The sequence below is a fragment of the Geospiza fortis genome, unplaced genomic scaffold (assembly GCF_000277835.1).
Source record: "Geospiza fortis unplaced genomic scaffold, GeoFor_1.0 scaffold85, whole genome shotgun sequence".
Taxonomy (NCBI): Eukaryota; Metazoa; Chordata; class Aves; order Passeriformes; family Thraupidae; genus Geospiza; species Geospiza fortis.
In genome coordinates, this window is record NW_005054358.1 from 3,732,132 (window position 1) to 3,747,962 (window position 15,831).

Here is a 15,831-nt window from a genome sequence, read left to right on the forward strand (position 1 = left end):
CGCACTCAGCAGGACCCAGGCTGGCTGCTGCCCAGCCCTGCTGGGGCACACTGGCCTCAGCAGCCATCCTCCACCCATCCCCTGGGTGTTGCCATCTCCTTAGCCACACAGCTGAAGTCTTTGGATAAATGCCTGAGCCCCTAGGATAGAATGACATCTATTAAAGGGGAAACACAAAATCTGAAGCAGCACTGACTGCAACCACACGTTGTTCTGAGGCCTCCCAAGCTGTGCTGCATCTTCACATCCATCAGTGCTCTGCATCCTGAAGGTACCCAGTGCACATCCCCAGCCTTTCCAGCTGGTCAGATACCAAAGAGCCATCACTGCTACACCTGATCCATCCCACTGGTGTGCTCAGCATGGCCAGGAGGTGCCAAGAGGATGGACCTCCTGCTTGGAGGAGTGCACCATGGCATCACTGCTGCTGCTGCCTTATTGCAAGGATTAAATCAAAGCACTCCTCTGCTCAGTGATGCCCAGCAATGGGAGCAGAAAGAGGTGATGGGCAGAAACTGCTGCCCAGGCAGTTCCATCTGAACATGAGGAAGAACTTCACTGTCCAGTGAGCAAGCACTGGAGCAGATTGCCCAGAGCTGCCTGGAATCCTGCGCCCTGTGCTCCAGTTGTACCAGATAACCCAAAGTGGTTCCTTCCACGGAACCTGGCCCATTCTGCAGCCACTCTAATTAATCAGTGCTGCAGCACCTTAGGTGGCAAAGAGATGCCCCCTGACCCCCAGGGGATGGAAATTCTGCAGTAACTGATATGTGTTGCCGGGACCAGGGTGTGCAAGGCAGCTTTTCCCAGCACAAAGGCTCCCTCCCAACCCCATGCTGACATGCCTGGCAGATTGAGAATATCCTATTTATTAAAGACACTGAAGATGTGGCGACATGGGAAGCAGACACCATTCAAAAGATTGTCACATCTGCATAGCTAAAGGATCCCAGCAGTCGTAAATCCCTCTAAAATACTCAGCCCCTTGTTCTGATAGCAGGTTCTTGCTCCTACTTCACAGAGACAGGCTTTTAATCCCTAGTATTAGGCAGCTTCCTGCTATGTTTCAAATGCACCAAATTAAGGGCTTCTCTAACAGCTGGTGTCTTAATGCTCAGAGAGGTTCTTGAATATCTATGAAAATCAGAGGCAAATTACATCTTTTAGTTAATAATTTCTTCTCCATTAACCTCCTTCTCTTCCCTTGTTAAGGGATGATGTAATGGTGCTTCTACAGCGTGACCTGCCAGCACCCCTGGCAGCCTGGCCCTGGAGGAGGACACTGCATGAGGAGCCCTTCTCATCACCGCCTGCTGCTTTTGGAGCCTCACTCAGATGGGAAAAGGGCAGCTGTGCTGACCTTCCAGGCAGCTGGAAGCAATTCTGGAGCACGATGTGCTGCGAGCTCTTCATGGCGCGGCACAGCCTGCAGCACGTGGGCAGCTTGGCAGGATGCTCCTGTTCCAGACCCGCTTCCTCCTGTAATGTTGTCTTATACATTACAACAGTTCTGTTATCATTGGATATTGTCTTATATATCAAGAGTTCTTTTATCATTATGGTGCAAGGGTTCCGTGTCCTCAGAGTTTCATACTTCCCCAATGTTTCTCCCAGGCAGCTCCTCAGAGCACTGCCTGTTCCTGGTCCTTGCAGCAGCCATCTCACTTCTCTGACTCCTGTTCCCACCAATCCACTCTTTTATGCCACTAGTTCTTATTGCCTGCAGGTGTTGCCTGTTATCATGGCCTGCTCCTAATCTTTAGTAATAGGGTCCAGCTGCAATTCGTTGGGGGGATAAGATTACATTCTACATTACCCATACTGTGTCCTCCTACATCCTCCTGCCCCTCACTGCTACTAACTTAACATATAATAACAAAACAATTACAATTATAAACATATTAGACACAAGCACAAACATGACAGTTACTTCTGATGTATTTTAGCCTGAAAAAATAAAAATTAATAACACCTTTAAGCTCCCTCACAAAGATTAAAAGAACTACCTTATACTTACGAAGTAAACATATAATTCTCACTACAAAACCAGAAAACAAAACTGCAACTATTCATCCCTTCATTATACAAAACCCATCACAATGTAAAGGAAAAAATCTCATCTCAATAGAGAACAAAAATAAAGGTACATTTTTTGTTAAAGTCACAAAAGCACTCACAACCCTAAAATTAACCTAGAAAACAAACAATCTAATATAAATAAACCAGTAACCCCTAAAAAAAATTAAGTACTCTCAAAAAATTAGTAAAAAACATTTACAAAAAAGCCACACTAACAACAAACGATCCATAGAATTCTCCAGTGTTCATCATTCAGAAAAAAAACCCCTCTAATTTTTAAAATAATTCTAATTCTGGGACTAAAGAGACTGAAACCCAGCAGGTTGTACAATGAACTTGGCTGTCACTGCACACTGCACTGGGAAAAGCTTCTCCCCACTGCACACCCCAGCAGGAGTGGTGCCAGCCCTGGGAAGGAGGGCTAAAACTCCTTTTGTGGCCACAAAACCCATCAGGCAGAGCCCCAGGGAGTTCCTCCTGGCCCCTGAAGGTGCCATCCCAACAGCTCAGGTGTTTTATTCCAAGGGCAGCCCCAGCAGCAACTGCTCCTGGTCCAGCCCAGGCCTGCCCAGAGCTGCCATCCTCAGGATGCCCTCAGAGGGGGAAGATTTGAAGAATCCATGTGCCCCAGGATAAACCAGCCCCAGAGACAACCCTTGAGTGCTTTCCACATGGAATTCAGCCCTGAGAACAGGGGATACACTTGCTACCTGGAAGGAACAAAGCATCCCTTAGATCCATCAGCTCACGGAAAACTTCATCTCTGCAGCCCTGGCTCTGCTCTGATGATTCCACTGGCAATTCTGATGTGAGGGCGAGAAAGCAAAGAGGAGTCTGCTGGGAAAATTGCCTTTGTGTCCTGTCAGCTCTCACTCCCAGCAAAAGCTTCTGCTGATGCAGCTTGCAATGCCTCTGTCATCAAGAGAGCAGAAGGCCAGAGCTCAGCTCGAATCCACAGCCTGGGAGGTTTTGGTCAGCTGGGCAAAAACACTTGGAAAAACTCAGTGGGCAGCAGGGATGAGGACCCAGAGGTCCAGCTGAAATCAGAGCAATGAGGTGTTGGTGCCTGAACAGGAAATAAAGAGGTTCTGGGCAGGGAGAGCTGTGTCTGAGTGAGGTGTGGGCTGGAGCCTCTCCTGACTGTGATTAGTGCTGCTGCTGCTTCAAACCTCACAGAGCCACCCTGGCTTACACCTGATCAAAACACAGCTGCACTCAGAAGATCTGAAAATAAATAACTAAATAACACACTTGGCAGCCCTGAATTGAGCAAGCTCTCCTCTGTGAGCCCTGCAAGGTGAAGGCATTCACCTTCAGCTCATTTACATGATTTACCATGCCATCTCCACAGCTCCTCCCAGTGCTGTGATGGGGACACTGAATGAAACCAGCTGGCACTGGCTGAAAACACAGCAAAGGAAATGCTCTTTCACACCACACACAATCAAACAGGTCATTGCTGCAGGATATCATGGAGATAGAAGATATCAGTGCTCAGAAAGAGATGAGGCAACACTCACAGCAAAGGGAATGCTCTGTCACACTACACATAACCAGTTTGTTGTTGCAGGATATCATGGAGATGGAAGACATCAGTGGTCAGAAAGAGATGAGGCAGCACTCCTCAGAAAGGCCCAACTGGATTTGTCCCACCCTGACAGGACACAGAGCAGCCCAGGAGGCTCCTGTGCTGCTGCCAGAGGGAAGGATGAGCAGGAAGGAAAGCCATGGATGCTCCTTATCCTCTTGCTCTCTTCCCCTCATGAGCAAATCAGAGATGTTGGCTCTGTCCCACTGGACCTCAGTCCCATCTCCCCACCCTGATACTCCCAAAACTCAGAGCAGAACCAGGACATACCTGAAGGTCATCTGGAACACCTGGCCTTGGTTGACGTGCTGGCTCCTGTTGTTGTAGCCGTGCAGCATCTCCCCAAACAAGGTGTCATTGAACTTGGCATCTGCCTTCAGGCACTTGGGGCCCTCACAGATGTCAGACAGCATCAGGCAGGACTTCCCATCTGGGGCCAGCTTGTACTCCTCCACACACCTGTGGGGCACCACAGGCCATGTGAGATGAGCCAAGCACGGAGCAACCCAGCCCAGGAGCCTCTGCCAGCCCAGCCAAACACCACCAACACCTGCAGCACTTGTCTGGACACGTGAAGGGTCACAGAGCACGGATCCTCTGCTCTGGCTGGGTTGGGTGACAAGTGAATGGGGCTTGGCTCCCAACTCCCCTCCCTGCTCTAGCACCATGGTCCATCTGCCTGCAGTGAGGTTGGGGGAGGCTTGGAGCACCCTGGGCTGAGGGAAGGTGGAAAAAGAGGAGCTTTCAGGTCCCTTCCAACCTAAACCAGTCCACGATTCCATGCTGTCCTGCCTGGAGCTGTCCCTGTGCTGGAGAGCAGAGCTGACCCTGCTGCATGTCTGCTGCTTGGGTACAAACATTCCCCAGCTCCTGCCCCTTCTTCCACCTAGAAATACCCTCCTGCAAGGAAACAGCTCCAGCCTGGCTGCTCCTCTGCTCTCTGATCCCGCTTTCAAGCCTATTCTGAGTAATATTCATATGTTCATCTTCAACTGGCAGGAAGGGAAACTGAGGCAGGCAGCAGGGATGTGATTTAACTGCACACACTGGAGACCTTGGTGGAATCTTTTGCCTCTCCTCCTCTTCCAACAGCCTTTTTGTCAGGTCCCACCACCTTGGGCAACCTCTGTTTCCTCTCTGCTCCTTCCTCCCCACAGCCCCAGCGCTGTGACACCAACCCCACCTCTACCCAGGCTTGCTTCCCTCTCCCCTTTACTGCATTTTACTGCAAGCAGAACTCCCACCCGTCTGTCACACTTTTCCTTGCCTGTTCCCAAAGCACAGCTCAGCCTTGAAAAGGGATTATGAAAAAAGAAGGGGAAAAAAAAAACAAACAAAAATGAACAAACAAAAACAAACAAACAAAAAAAAACCAGGGAAATAGTCTCTGTCCTTGAGGAGGCAAGGCTGAAATGCAGATTTGTGTGGGTGGAGACCATGGAATGTCCCAAGATTTTCTAGACCCTCCCCACAAAGGGTCCTGGTGCCCACAAGAATTTCTAACCCCTTCTGAGGAATTTCTAACCCCTTCTGCAGGCACGGAGCAGAAAATGGGCTCTGTTTTGGTGACTCAGTCACTCTGCGCTGCTAAATAACAATAAAAAAAAAAAAAAAAACCAAAAACAACAAAGCAGCAAAAATGGGATAAATAAAGGAGAAACTGGCACAGGCAGAGCTCCCCGGGCTGCTCTTCCCAGCAGTCAGAGCTGTGTGAGGTCTTTGCTGCACCTGCAGGCATCGGGACTTGACGGATGCACCTCAGAGTTACTGCTGGCAATTCACTCCTCTTCTTGCTTGTGGGCATTTTCTTTCCTAAAGGGCTTTTTTTTTCCCCCCCTTTCTTCATCCTAATCTGTCACACTGGGACATGGAGTAAGTTCCTGAGTGTGCCTGAGAGTGTGAGCCAGCCGTGGGGCTGGGGCAGGCGATGGATGGCTGCAGCTGTGCAGCATAGAGCCAGATCATCACTGAGCTCCTTTTAGAGCACGCTGCAGCCAGGGAGATTTTCCTGAGAGAAAATGTTAAACTGTGTAGGATTATAAGATCCCGGCCAAAATCAGGGATGAAAGTCTATTTTTAAGGGAGGCACAAGGGAGGACAAAAAAAAAGTAAATTTTAAAAGTAGTATTTTTTAAACAAATCCTACACCTTCCCCTCCAACACACAATGTACAATTTTTGGTTCCCTTCACAGTGAGTCACAGATCAAAAAAACCAGGGAAAGAGTCTCTGTCCTTGAGGAGGCAAGGCTGAAATGCAGATTTGTGTGGGTGGAGACCATGGAATGTCCCAAGATTTTCTAGACCCTCCCCACAAAGGGTCCTGGTGCCCACAAGAATTTCTAACCCCTTCTGAGGAATTTCTAACCCCTTCTGCAGGCACGGAGCAGAAAATGGGCTCTGTTTTGGTGACTCAGTCACTCTGCGCTGCTAAATAACAATAAAAAAAAAAAAAAAAACCAAAAACAACAAAGCAGCAAAAATGGGATAAATAAAGGAGAAACTGGCACAGGCAGAGCTCCCCGGGCTGCTCTTCCCAGCAGTCAGAGCTGTGTGAGGTCTTTGCTGCACCTGCAGGCATCGGGACTTGACGGATGCACCTCAGAGTTACTGCTGGCAATTCACTCCTCTTCTTGCTTGTGGGCATTTTCTTTCCTAAAGGGCTTTTTTTTTCCCCCCCTTTCTTCATCCTAATCTGTCACACTGGGACATGGAGTAAGTTCCTGAGTGTGCCTGAGAGTGTGAGCCAGCCGTGGGGCTGGGGCAGGCGATGGATGGCTGCAGCTGTGCAGCATAGAGCCAGATCATCACTGAGCTCCTTTTAGAGCACGCTGCAGCCAGGGAGATTTTCCTGAGAGAAAATGTTAAACTGTGTAGGATTATAAGATCCCGGCCAAAATCAGGGATGAAAGTCTATTTTTAAGGGAGGCACAAGGGAGGACAAAAAAAAAGTAAATTTTAAAAGTAGTATTTTTTAAACAAATCCTACACCTTCCCCTCCAACACACAATGTACAATTTTTGGTTCCCTTCACAGTGAGTCACAGATCACACTGTACTGTCACACAGTGGGGGAGAGAAGGAAGGTGCATCTGCTCACACTGCTCCTCACACTTCCCTCAGGAGAACCAGGTGCCTCCATTCCCTGCAGGAAATCAGCTCCATCAGCAGCCTTTTTCTTGGACACTCAGCTCCAGGCTGGGCTGGGATGGGTGGCACAGGAGGTGGCAGGGATGGAAATTCATAGAATTCACAGAATGACCGGGTTGGAAGAGACCTTCAAGACCATTGAGTCCAACCCAGCCCCAACCCCTCAACTCACCCCTGGCACCCAGTGCCACATCCAGGCTTTGTTAAACACACCCAGGGATGGGGACTCCACCACCTCCCTGGGCAGCCATTCCAGAACTTTATCACCCTTCCTGTAAAAAACTTTTTCCTAAACTCCAACCTAAGGGAAACCTTGACATAGCTTGGGATGAGATGAGATGAATGAAAGTCATGCGGTAATTCCCACAGGAATTACTGGAACATCGTGGAAAAGACACGAATTTTTGATTATATGCAAAGACAGAAGCAGTATTTTGGGGCTCATAATTTATCCATCCTTTTAGCAAATTGTAATGAGGAATTAAAAGTTTTAGCTCAGGCTTTGAGGCCACCATTGGTAATTCCCAAGAATACTCCAATGGCCAAGGCTATTGCTTTACCAGCACACACCACAGAGCAAGTCATGCCAATACGAGATCAGCAGGTGTTGTTTGAACGTGCAAATATGGAAACTGCTGGTTTTTGGATAAAGGACATTGGCTGTGATCAACCACAGATAACCTGCAGCTTGAAGCATAGACAATATAGACTATAAAACAATAATTATAGGAAGGGGTTGCTCATTGAGTATAGACAATAGTACAAGCATAGACAATATAGACTATAAAACAATAATTATAGGAAGGGGTTGCTCATTGAGGAGCCTTGGAGGGGACTGACTGTGGAAGAGGTTTTACAGGGACTTCTGAGAGCCAGAGAGAAGTTTGATCAGAGGATCCACGTTCACACCTGAAAGAATTTCCTACCAAGGTTGTTGACACAGAAACCAAGAAAGAAAGAAGGATAAATAAGAGAAACCCTGCAACTGCCTGTTCCAGTGAGCACTTTGTTTGTCTTTCCTGACCAACGAGTAAAGTGCAAACCGATGAGTTTTGTAAGAATGTATAAAAAGCAGGCATGCTAGAATAAAAACAGTTTGAAGTGCTGCTTTGTATTGTGACCATCTCAACTCCAACAACTGCCTAGAGGGGACTCACCCACAGAACATGAAGATGGTGCTGGAGGAGGGGTCGTGGGGCAGGGGCAGGGTCTGCTGCAGGCACAGCTGCTCGCAGCCCCCGTTGAAGCCGTCGGAGCAGTCGATCCCTTTGGAGTAATCGTAGCACCCAGTGCCATCCTTCATGGGCCGCAGGTCCTCGGGGCACTGCAGAGACACAGGACACAGGAAAGGTCACCTGGGCATGCTCCCCCAACCTGGAGTCCTTGTGACTCCCAGGGCACAGCCCATCCCAGAGCCAGTGCTGCTGAACTCCCATTCCAGCGGAAGGAGAGGAGTTTGTCGTGAGAGATGGGTGGGGAAGCATTATCTCACATCATCTCACACAATCCTTGGGAAAGGGGCAAGGATTTGGTCTGCTGCCAATGCATTCCCCCTCATCCTCCCTCTGGAAAAGGGTGAAATCCTTGGGGCAGCAAAACTACACAGCAATAAAACCTAAGCCAGCATGGGGTAAAACTTCACAACCCTCTGTGTTTGCTTCCTGTTCCTCCAAAATCCAGTGCAACACAAAAATAAACACCTCAACACCTGGGACCAGCCCAGAGAACCATCTCAGTGCTTGGGAATGACCTAGAAATGCATCTCCACCCATGCCAGGCAGATCAGCAAGCGTGGCCCTGGCATCACACCCAAAAGGATCTTGATGCCCACTGTGGGCATGACCAGCCCATGGCAGAAGCAGGACTGGGGGCAGCCAGGATGGCAGTCCAGGCTCTTCAGTTTTCCACAGCTGAGGGAACCATGGCTCTAATTTCAAATTCCAGTTCCCCAGCTTGTTTTCCTTGCCCCAAAAGATAAAAGCCAGCCGATGGCAAATGCCATGGATAAATTGTCACCCAGATTAAAGCACACTTCCATTTTTGTTATTTATCCCTTTTCACCAAACAGACACGCACACAAACAACAACAAAAAGGCCAGTCCTTGAAAAAATAAATAATTCTTGTCTGGGAGCAGCTCACAATTAAAAATGCATTATGGAATTTCTTGAAGATGAGTTAGACTGGAGATAGCACAGGTTGTGATGAAGGCAGCTTATAAATGGCTTCTGTCAAGCAGAAGAAAGGTTATAAAACTGCCATACTTTGTGCTTAAAAAAGAAAATCAGTTTCCTATGTGAGCAAAATGCTGTACATATTAATAAAAGTTCAGGACACCCTGGACCTTGTGTTCACTGACACTGGCAGGGTCCTGATGGGAGATGGGCTCCTGAGCCTCGCTCACTCTTGGCTGCTTAAGAAGCAAACAGGGACAGCAGAAAGGGGCTTTAGGGACTCCTGGGCCACTCTGAGCCATCACAGAATCCTAGAATGTTTGGGTTGGAAGGGACCTCTCAAGCCCATCCAGTGCCACCCCTGCCATGGCAGGGACACCTCCCACTGTCCCAGGTGCTCCCAGCCCTGTCCAGCCTGGCCTTGGGCACTGCCAGGGATCCAGGGGCAGCCACAGCTGCTCTGGGGCCTGCCCACCCTCACAGGGAAGAATTTCATCCTAACATCTAATCTAAATCTCCCTTCAGTTTAAAACCATCACACTTGTCCTACCCTGCTGTGAGATCCATCCCCATCTTTCTCTCCACCTCCTAGAAACCCTGTGTCACTTCCCGGCAGCAGCAGCATCAAAACTGCTTCTGCCCCAGCTGCAGCAACTGGGCTGTGTTGATCTCTGTGCCAGCTGTCCCTCAGATCCCTCACTGCCTCCTGTGCCCTCAGCTCTAAAATTTGCAAACCTCGGCAGCATCCTTGGGGACGCCGGGTAAGGTGAGAAGGGAAGGCACAAGGTTTTTCCATCCAAAGGATCTTGGCAGCAAAGGGCTCTGGAATAGGATGCTGTCCATCCTTGCAGAGCAGACAAGGTCCCAGAGACCTCTGGAATTAGCAGCAGGAAGCAGCAGAAGACCTGGGATCAGGAGCCTTTCCAGATGCACACACAGAACAATGAAGGAGGAGAGGACACTGAAAACAATCTGTGCTTTCCACCACCTTGGAGCTGCCTGGAAAACAGCACCAGGATGAGTGTTTGTGAATGTGCAGATACAGCTCTTATCTGCCGTGCTCTCCTCCCTGTCTGCTGTAAGAGCAGAGCTGTGCAAATTGGCAGAGAGGATCTCCCTGGAGGGCACGGGGAGCTCTGCCTGCAAACAGCATCTCTGCTTCACTGCATCCTCCCCTCTGCTGCTCCCCCCACATCCACAGGGATGGGGGGCACAGTGCTCTGCCCAGGTTCTGGAGATCCTGTGGGATATCCCAGGGCGCTGAAGGCAGCTGGAGGGGACTGTAAGGCAGCAGGAGCTGCAGGACCACAGCCAGAGCATCAGTCACAGCTGTCACTTGGAATTCTTGCCTTGGCACAGATCCATGGGCTGAGCTCAGCACCTTCTCCAGCCCACAGAGGAAGAAGATGGTTCTTTCCCTGTGACTGGGTTAGTGGGTCAGCAAAGCCCTCCCTCCCTCCCTTCATCCTGCTCTGCTTGAGGCCACCCTTGGGATATTCCTCCAGTTTTGGCTCTTAACCACCACGAAACATGTTTCCTTTCAGTTCATAATTACGCATCCTAATAGTCATTAATTACAGCAGGCAAATAGCTCAGCACAGCATTTGCAAAAGAAAGCACTCCTGTCTCTCCACATCCATCCCCGCTCAGAGCAGAGCTGGCTCTCCAGTCAGCTGCTGTGCTGCAGCACAGAGCTCTCTAGGGACAGAAAGCTTTGGGAGTGAAACCCTGGGATGTGTCCTTGCTCAGGAGAGCCAGGGGAAGCAGCAAACTTGGCAGTTTGTACTGGCCAGGCAACACCAGCCTCTCCATGGAGGGTTTTGCAGGGATGGATAGGTGGATGAAGCAATTACTGAGCACAATAAATCACAGAATGGTTTGGGTGGGAGGGGACCTTAAAAATCAGCTCAACTCTCCTGCCATGGGCAGGGATGCCTCCCACTATCTCAGGTTGCTCCAAGCCCTCTCCAATCTAGCCTTGGATATTTCCTGGGGCAGCCACAGCTTTTTTGGGCTTATAAATCTTTGTAACACACCTCCCTGCCCCTGGAGCAGAGGATTTCCCATCAGGATGTCCCACCAATAGATCAGAGTGGGGGAAAACTGAAGTCCATTTGAGTGCAGCTATGTTCTTGCCCACAGGAGTCAGAAATGCCCACGGAAAAAGGCAGTTTGTGCTAATCCTGACTCCCTGACGGATCAGCTTGGGCTTCTGCATGGGCTTGGAAAGCCAGCACTCACCCTGTGTACACAGTGCTTTTATAAAGGAGCAGATCTGTTCTTGCTGACATTGATTTGCCTGGCTTGGGCAGCAGAGAACCAATAATTACGGTGAGTTTTAATCAATGCCCCATCAATTTAGGTGCAGTTCAATTTGCAATCTGCCTTGGCAGTGACACAGGACGGGGGGCTCTGTTGGAAAATGATTACAAAATCAATAAGCAGCTGGGTCAATAACTCTGTCTGGGAGAACACGGGGGGCACGTCCCAGCCTGGTGGGAGGAAAGCTGGTGCCCCAGCAGGTCCTGGGCAAACACCTCTGCACACCCCTCATCCACACATGGATTTATTGAGCCACAGAAGCAAAGGGACGCCACACAGAGATTGAGAAAGAAAAAGCAGTTTGTGGTTTACCATGTTAGACTCATATTGCAAATGTTCACTTCCAATTCCCAGCCCGTCCTTTATCCATGGAGCTGACCAGGAAATACAGCTCAGAGCTTGGGAAAAGGGTCTGGTGCTTAATCCATGCTATGGAGAGGAAAAGGAGACCTAGGGGGAGACTCCAGCTCGCGGTGTGCTCAAAATCCAAGGAGAAGCTGTTACCATACAAATATAATTCCACGGTCTTGCAAACCCACTCCATCTATGCAGAAGTGAACTGATTTCTCTGTGCCGACAGACAACCCTGAAAATTGCTCTCGGCATTGGAAAAGAAAAACTTTCTTTTCTTGTTGTGTGCTAGCACTGATAACACAGGTCCTGAAGGCTAAACATGACCCTCAGCTCCAATGCCCTGACCCTGCTGCTGCCAAGGGGTCTGAGGAGAAGGAGCCACCAGCAGCTCCACGTGGTTTGGCTGATGGCACAGTTGGACACCAGCCCATCGCCTCCCATCCCAGAGCACACACAAGTCCTTATTCCTGTGATTGCAGTCAGCAAATGAATTTTGAGTACTCACAGGGAATGGATGTGCTGAATAGGAAGTGCTATTTTTATCTGTTGTTTTGCAAAACAGGCTTTTTTCGCTTTTAAGTGACGTCTCCAAGGTGACACCACAGAGTGGCAGATTTGGCAGGCCCTGCTGCCACATGCCCACAGCCACCCCTGGGAATACACCAGATCCAGCCTCACCAACACACAGGGGCTGTGGTTTGGAACAAAAATGGGATGTGCCTGTGCCCACTGTGCCCGCTGGTGTCACCCCAGCACAGCGTGTGGCACTCTGTGACCTCCTGCCACCAGCACTGGGCTCAGGTCCTCTGCCAGCAGCACCAGCAGCATCCCCAGCACGGCCAGAGCAAACACAATGGGAGGAGGATTGTCACACACATCTTTTATGGAAAATCCTTTCCTTAGGATTTTTCCTCCTGAGAAGCTGAGAGGCCTCAGGAACAAAATGCAAACAATGGTTATCTGCTGCTGTGGAATGCAACAGGTGCATCTGTGATTGGTCTCATGTGGTTGTTTCTAATTAATGACCAATCACAGTTCAGCTGGCTCAGACAGAGTGCAAGCCACAAACCTTTGTTATCATTCTTTCTTTTTCTATTCTTTGCTAGCCTTCTGATGAAATCCTTTCTTCTATTCTTTTAGTATAGTCTTAATGTAATATATATCATAAAATAATAAATCAAGCCTTCTGAAACATGGAGTCAGATCCTCATCTCTTCCCCAAACTGAAAACCCCTGTGAACACGGTCACAGAGGATCACTTCTGGGGGAAGGAACCAGAACCCGTGTGAGACTGTGCCTTAGGAAAATAAATACCTGGCCAAGTCCCTGCTCATGTAAAGTAAAAAAGAAGCCTTTGCTCACTTTCTCGTTTGCAAAGCTCGTTAGCAGCAAGATGGGTGAGGGGTCACTGGAAGGCAAATCATTCCTGACACGGATCCCCCAGGTGGGAGCACATCCACTCTCGTCCATCTGAGTGCCTGCCAGAGCTGCTCAGCTCAGCTCCTCTCCTCCATTATTAAGTTTAAAAAACCAGAATACTTTATTAAGTGTTTCTGTAGAGAGTAAACTGCCCTTTTTGTTATTCCACTCTGTTTTCTCAACAACAGCAGCCTTCTAGTCAGAGCCTTCTGTGTCAGGTGCTGCAGGTGATGCTCTGGGTACAGATGAAGGGAAGCTGCCACCAAACCCCACTCCCAGTGCTGCTCCAGGCACCATTCTCATGCCTGGATGCCTCCAGAAGTGAGACCCAGGACATCAAGCTGCATCCCTGGCCCGAGGCAGCACAATCAGCTGGTGGCTCAGTGCCACAGAGCACCGAGGAGCATTTCCAAAGGCCCTAATGACCCCCCTTAGTGCCCAGTCCTCACCGAGGAACCTCCTCAGCGTGAGACAGAAACATTAATCCCAGACACTGCTAAGGTACAAGCAAGTGCCAGCATCTTAATGAGCTCCAGTCTATGCACTGGCATGTGTTTATTTGCTTGTTGGAGCTCAGAAATGATACAAATGCAGTAAACCCCTCTGTGTCCATATATATATATTTATGTATGGACAATTCTAGCTTATTCTGCCTTGTTTTCTTGACCCAGAAGGCCCCTGGTGAGCAAAGCTCCTCAGCAGCAGCAGGACAGAGCTTGGCTGTATGCTGCTCAGTTCTCTGTGTGTGAGATTCATCCCTCCTCTACCAATATTTTGATAAAACAGGGCCAAAATGCTGGTTGCTAAAGGGCTCTCCAGAGCCTCCTCAGGGCAGGGATGTCCCCACCAACCCCAAAGCCCTTCCTGACACCCCACTGAGGGGGGAACATCCTTCCCAGAGGGGAACATTAGAACCATTTTCTGAAATAACAGTCATTATCTTCCCACTCTTCCCCCTCCCCGCTCCTTTTCCCTTCCTTCCTTTTTCCCTTTAAAGATCATCAATCATTATTTTAGCCTCAGAAAAATCAAACCCATCTGTCTTGCAGGCTCCTGAGAACATGCTGCTTGTGCTTGTCAGCCTGGTCCCTCTGTGAAAGTGGGATGGGGGAGATGAGGCAGCATCTCCTCCCCTCTGCTCACCATTCCAGTGAACCCTGCAAGTCACTGTGTGTGTGTGTGAGTGTGCACCTCAGTCCCAAGAGGGAGGGATTCGTTTCAAGCAGCTGGTGGGATGCCTTGCACACAGGGAGAAGAGTTCCTGCAGCAAGGAAAATCTGCTGCCCTTCCAGAAGTCACCCATAGCCCATTTTGGGGTGTGCAGGCATCTCCTGCCTGTCAGGGCATTTTCAGTCACAGCAGAAGCTGGCACCTCCAAAAACCTTCAGGAAAACAGAAATTCAACCCCTGCCCCACCTGACTCACCCATCAGGGTGCAGCCCAGCCACAACCCTACAGACCAAATCCCATATCCCAAACCAATCCCACAGCCCCGGCCAGCAGTGATCACAGCACACAGAGCATCCCAGCCTGGTGAGGAGCAGAGGGGCACTGGCCAAGCCCTCAAGGAACACTGCTGGAAAAGCCACTTCTGGAGCAAACAGGGCTTTTATCATCCAAACAGGGCTTTTATCAGCCAAACCTCTCCTTCCCTGGGCAGGCAGAGACCTCCAGCTCACCTTAGTGCTTCCTGAGCTATTCCCCTTGTTTTAATCCAGCCACCCTTTGTCCATGAGGTGCAAAGCAAAGGCAGGTGAGTGGTTTGCTCCCACTCACCACCAGCCCTGACCCCAACAGCCTCCTCCTCCTCCTCTTTCCTCCTCAAATCCCATTTTCAGCACAGGTATTTACCTGGATTAATGAGATAAAATCCAAAACCACAGGTTCCTTGGAGGGGGGCTTGCTGTTGAGCTCGGGGGGCTTCTGCTTCCAACCACAATGTGCAAAAAGGAGTCAGCTCCTGCTCCTGGGAGCCAGTGAGACTTGAAAGGGATTAGGAGAGCCTGGTTTCCTCATCTCCCCCGTTGGTGTGCATCTCTCCCATAATTAGCTAGGTGCCTCTCAAGGCAGGGATGGGTAAGTTTTTATTTTTCAATGAACAATTGTCTGTCAGAAAAATGCAGATTTGATGAAGCTTAAGTGCTTTGTGAGATTCCATCAATTACATCTCAAAACTCATTGGGAAATTAGGAGAGCATTTAATTTTGACAAGGTTGAAATGTTTTGGTTTCCATCACCTAATTTTGTTTTTATTTCAGGCTGTACACTGGGATAAGGCAATATAAAACAAAGCTCCAGATGATAACGGTGGAATTAAACAGTTCCCTCCCCTTTATAGAAAGGAAATGTTTTGAACCAAAGTATTTTGGAATTTTCATGTATGTGAGGCATTTCTGCACAGCAATTTGGTTTTTGCTGTAACTCCCCATCATCCCGTTTCCCCCCAGGAAAAAAAAGTTCTCATCATCACCCACATAATTTCAAAGCATCTCTCCATGGTCTCTAAGCCACCTCTGGGTGGTTTCCCTAAACGTCTCCCATGCAAAACCATGGCACTTGTGCTGGAAGGAGGAAATTAAAGCAGGAGCACTGCTCTGCTCCTTCATTTCTAATCCCATTTCTCCCCAAAACGGTTACACTCCTAAATTAAGCCATTTCTCTGCCACACTCTGCAGCAGTGAGGAGCAGCCCGTCATTCTGAGGTGGGAGAGAGCAAGGCAAGGATTAGCCCCAAACAAGCTGTGCTAAGG

The 15,831-nt window shown here is 49.3% G+C and overlaps 1 protein-coding gene across 3 annotated transcripts in view; it reads right to left on the bottom strand.

Moving 5' to 3' along the window:
* The window catches only part of ASTN2 (astrotactin 2), a 297,150-nt gene that overhangs the window by 143,389 nt on the left and 137,930 nt on the right, over window positions 1-15,831 (bottom strand). For all 3 annotated transcript variants that reach the window (XM_005423807.2, XM_031059216.1, XM_031059215.1), the window contains 2 exons: window positions 7,972-8,138; window positions 3,938-4,126 (listed from right to left, as the gene is read on the bottom strand). In XM_005423807.2, coding sequence (XP_005423864.1) covers window positions 3,938-4,126; window positions 7,972-8,138 — 356 coding nt within the window. The remainder of the gene's footprint in view (window positions 1-3,937; window positions 4,127-7,971; window positions 8,139-15,831) is intronic.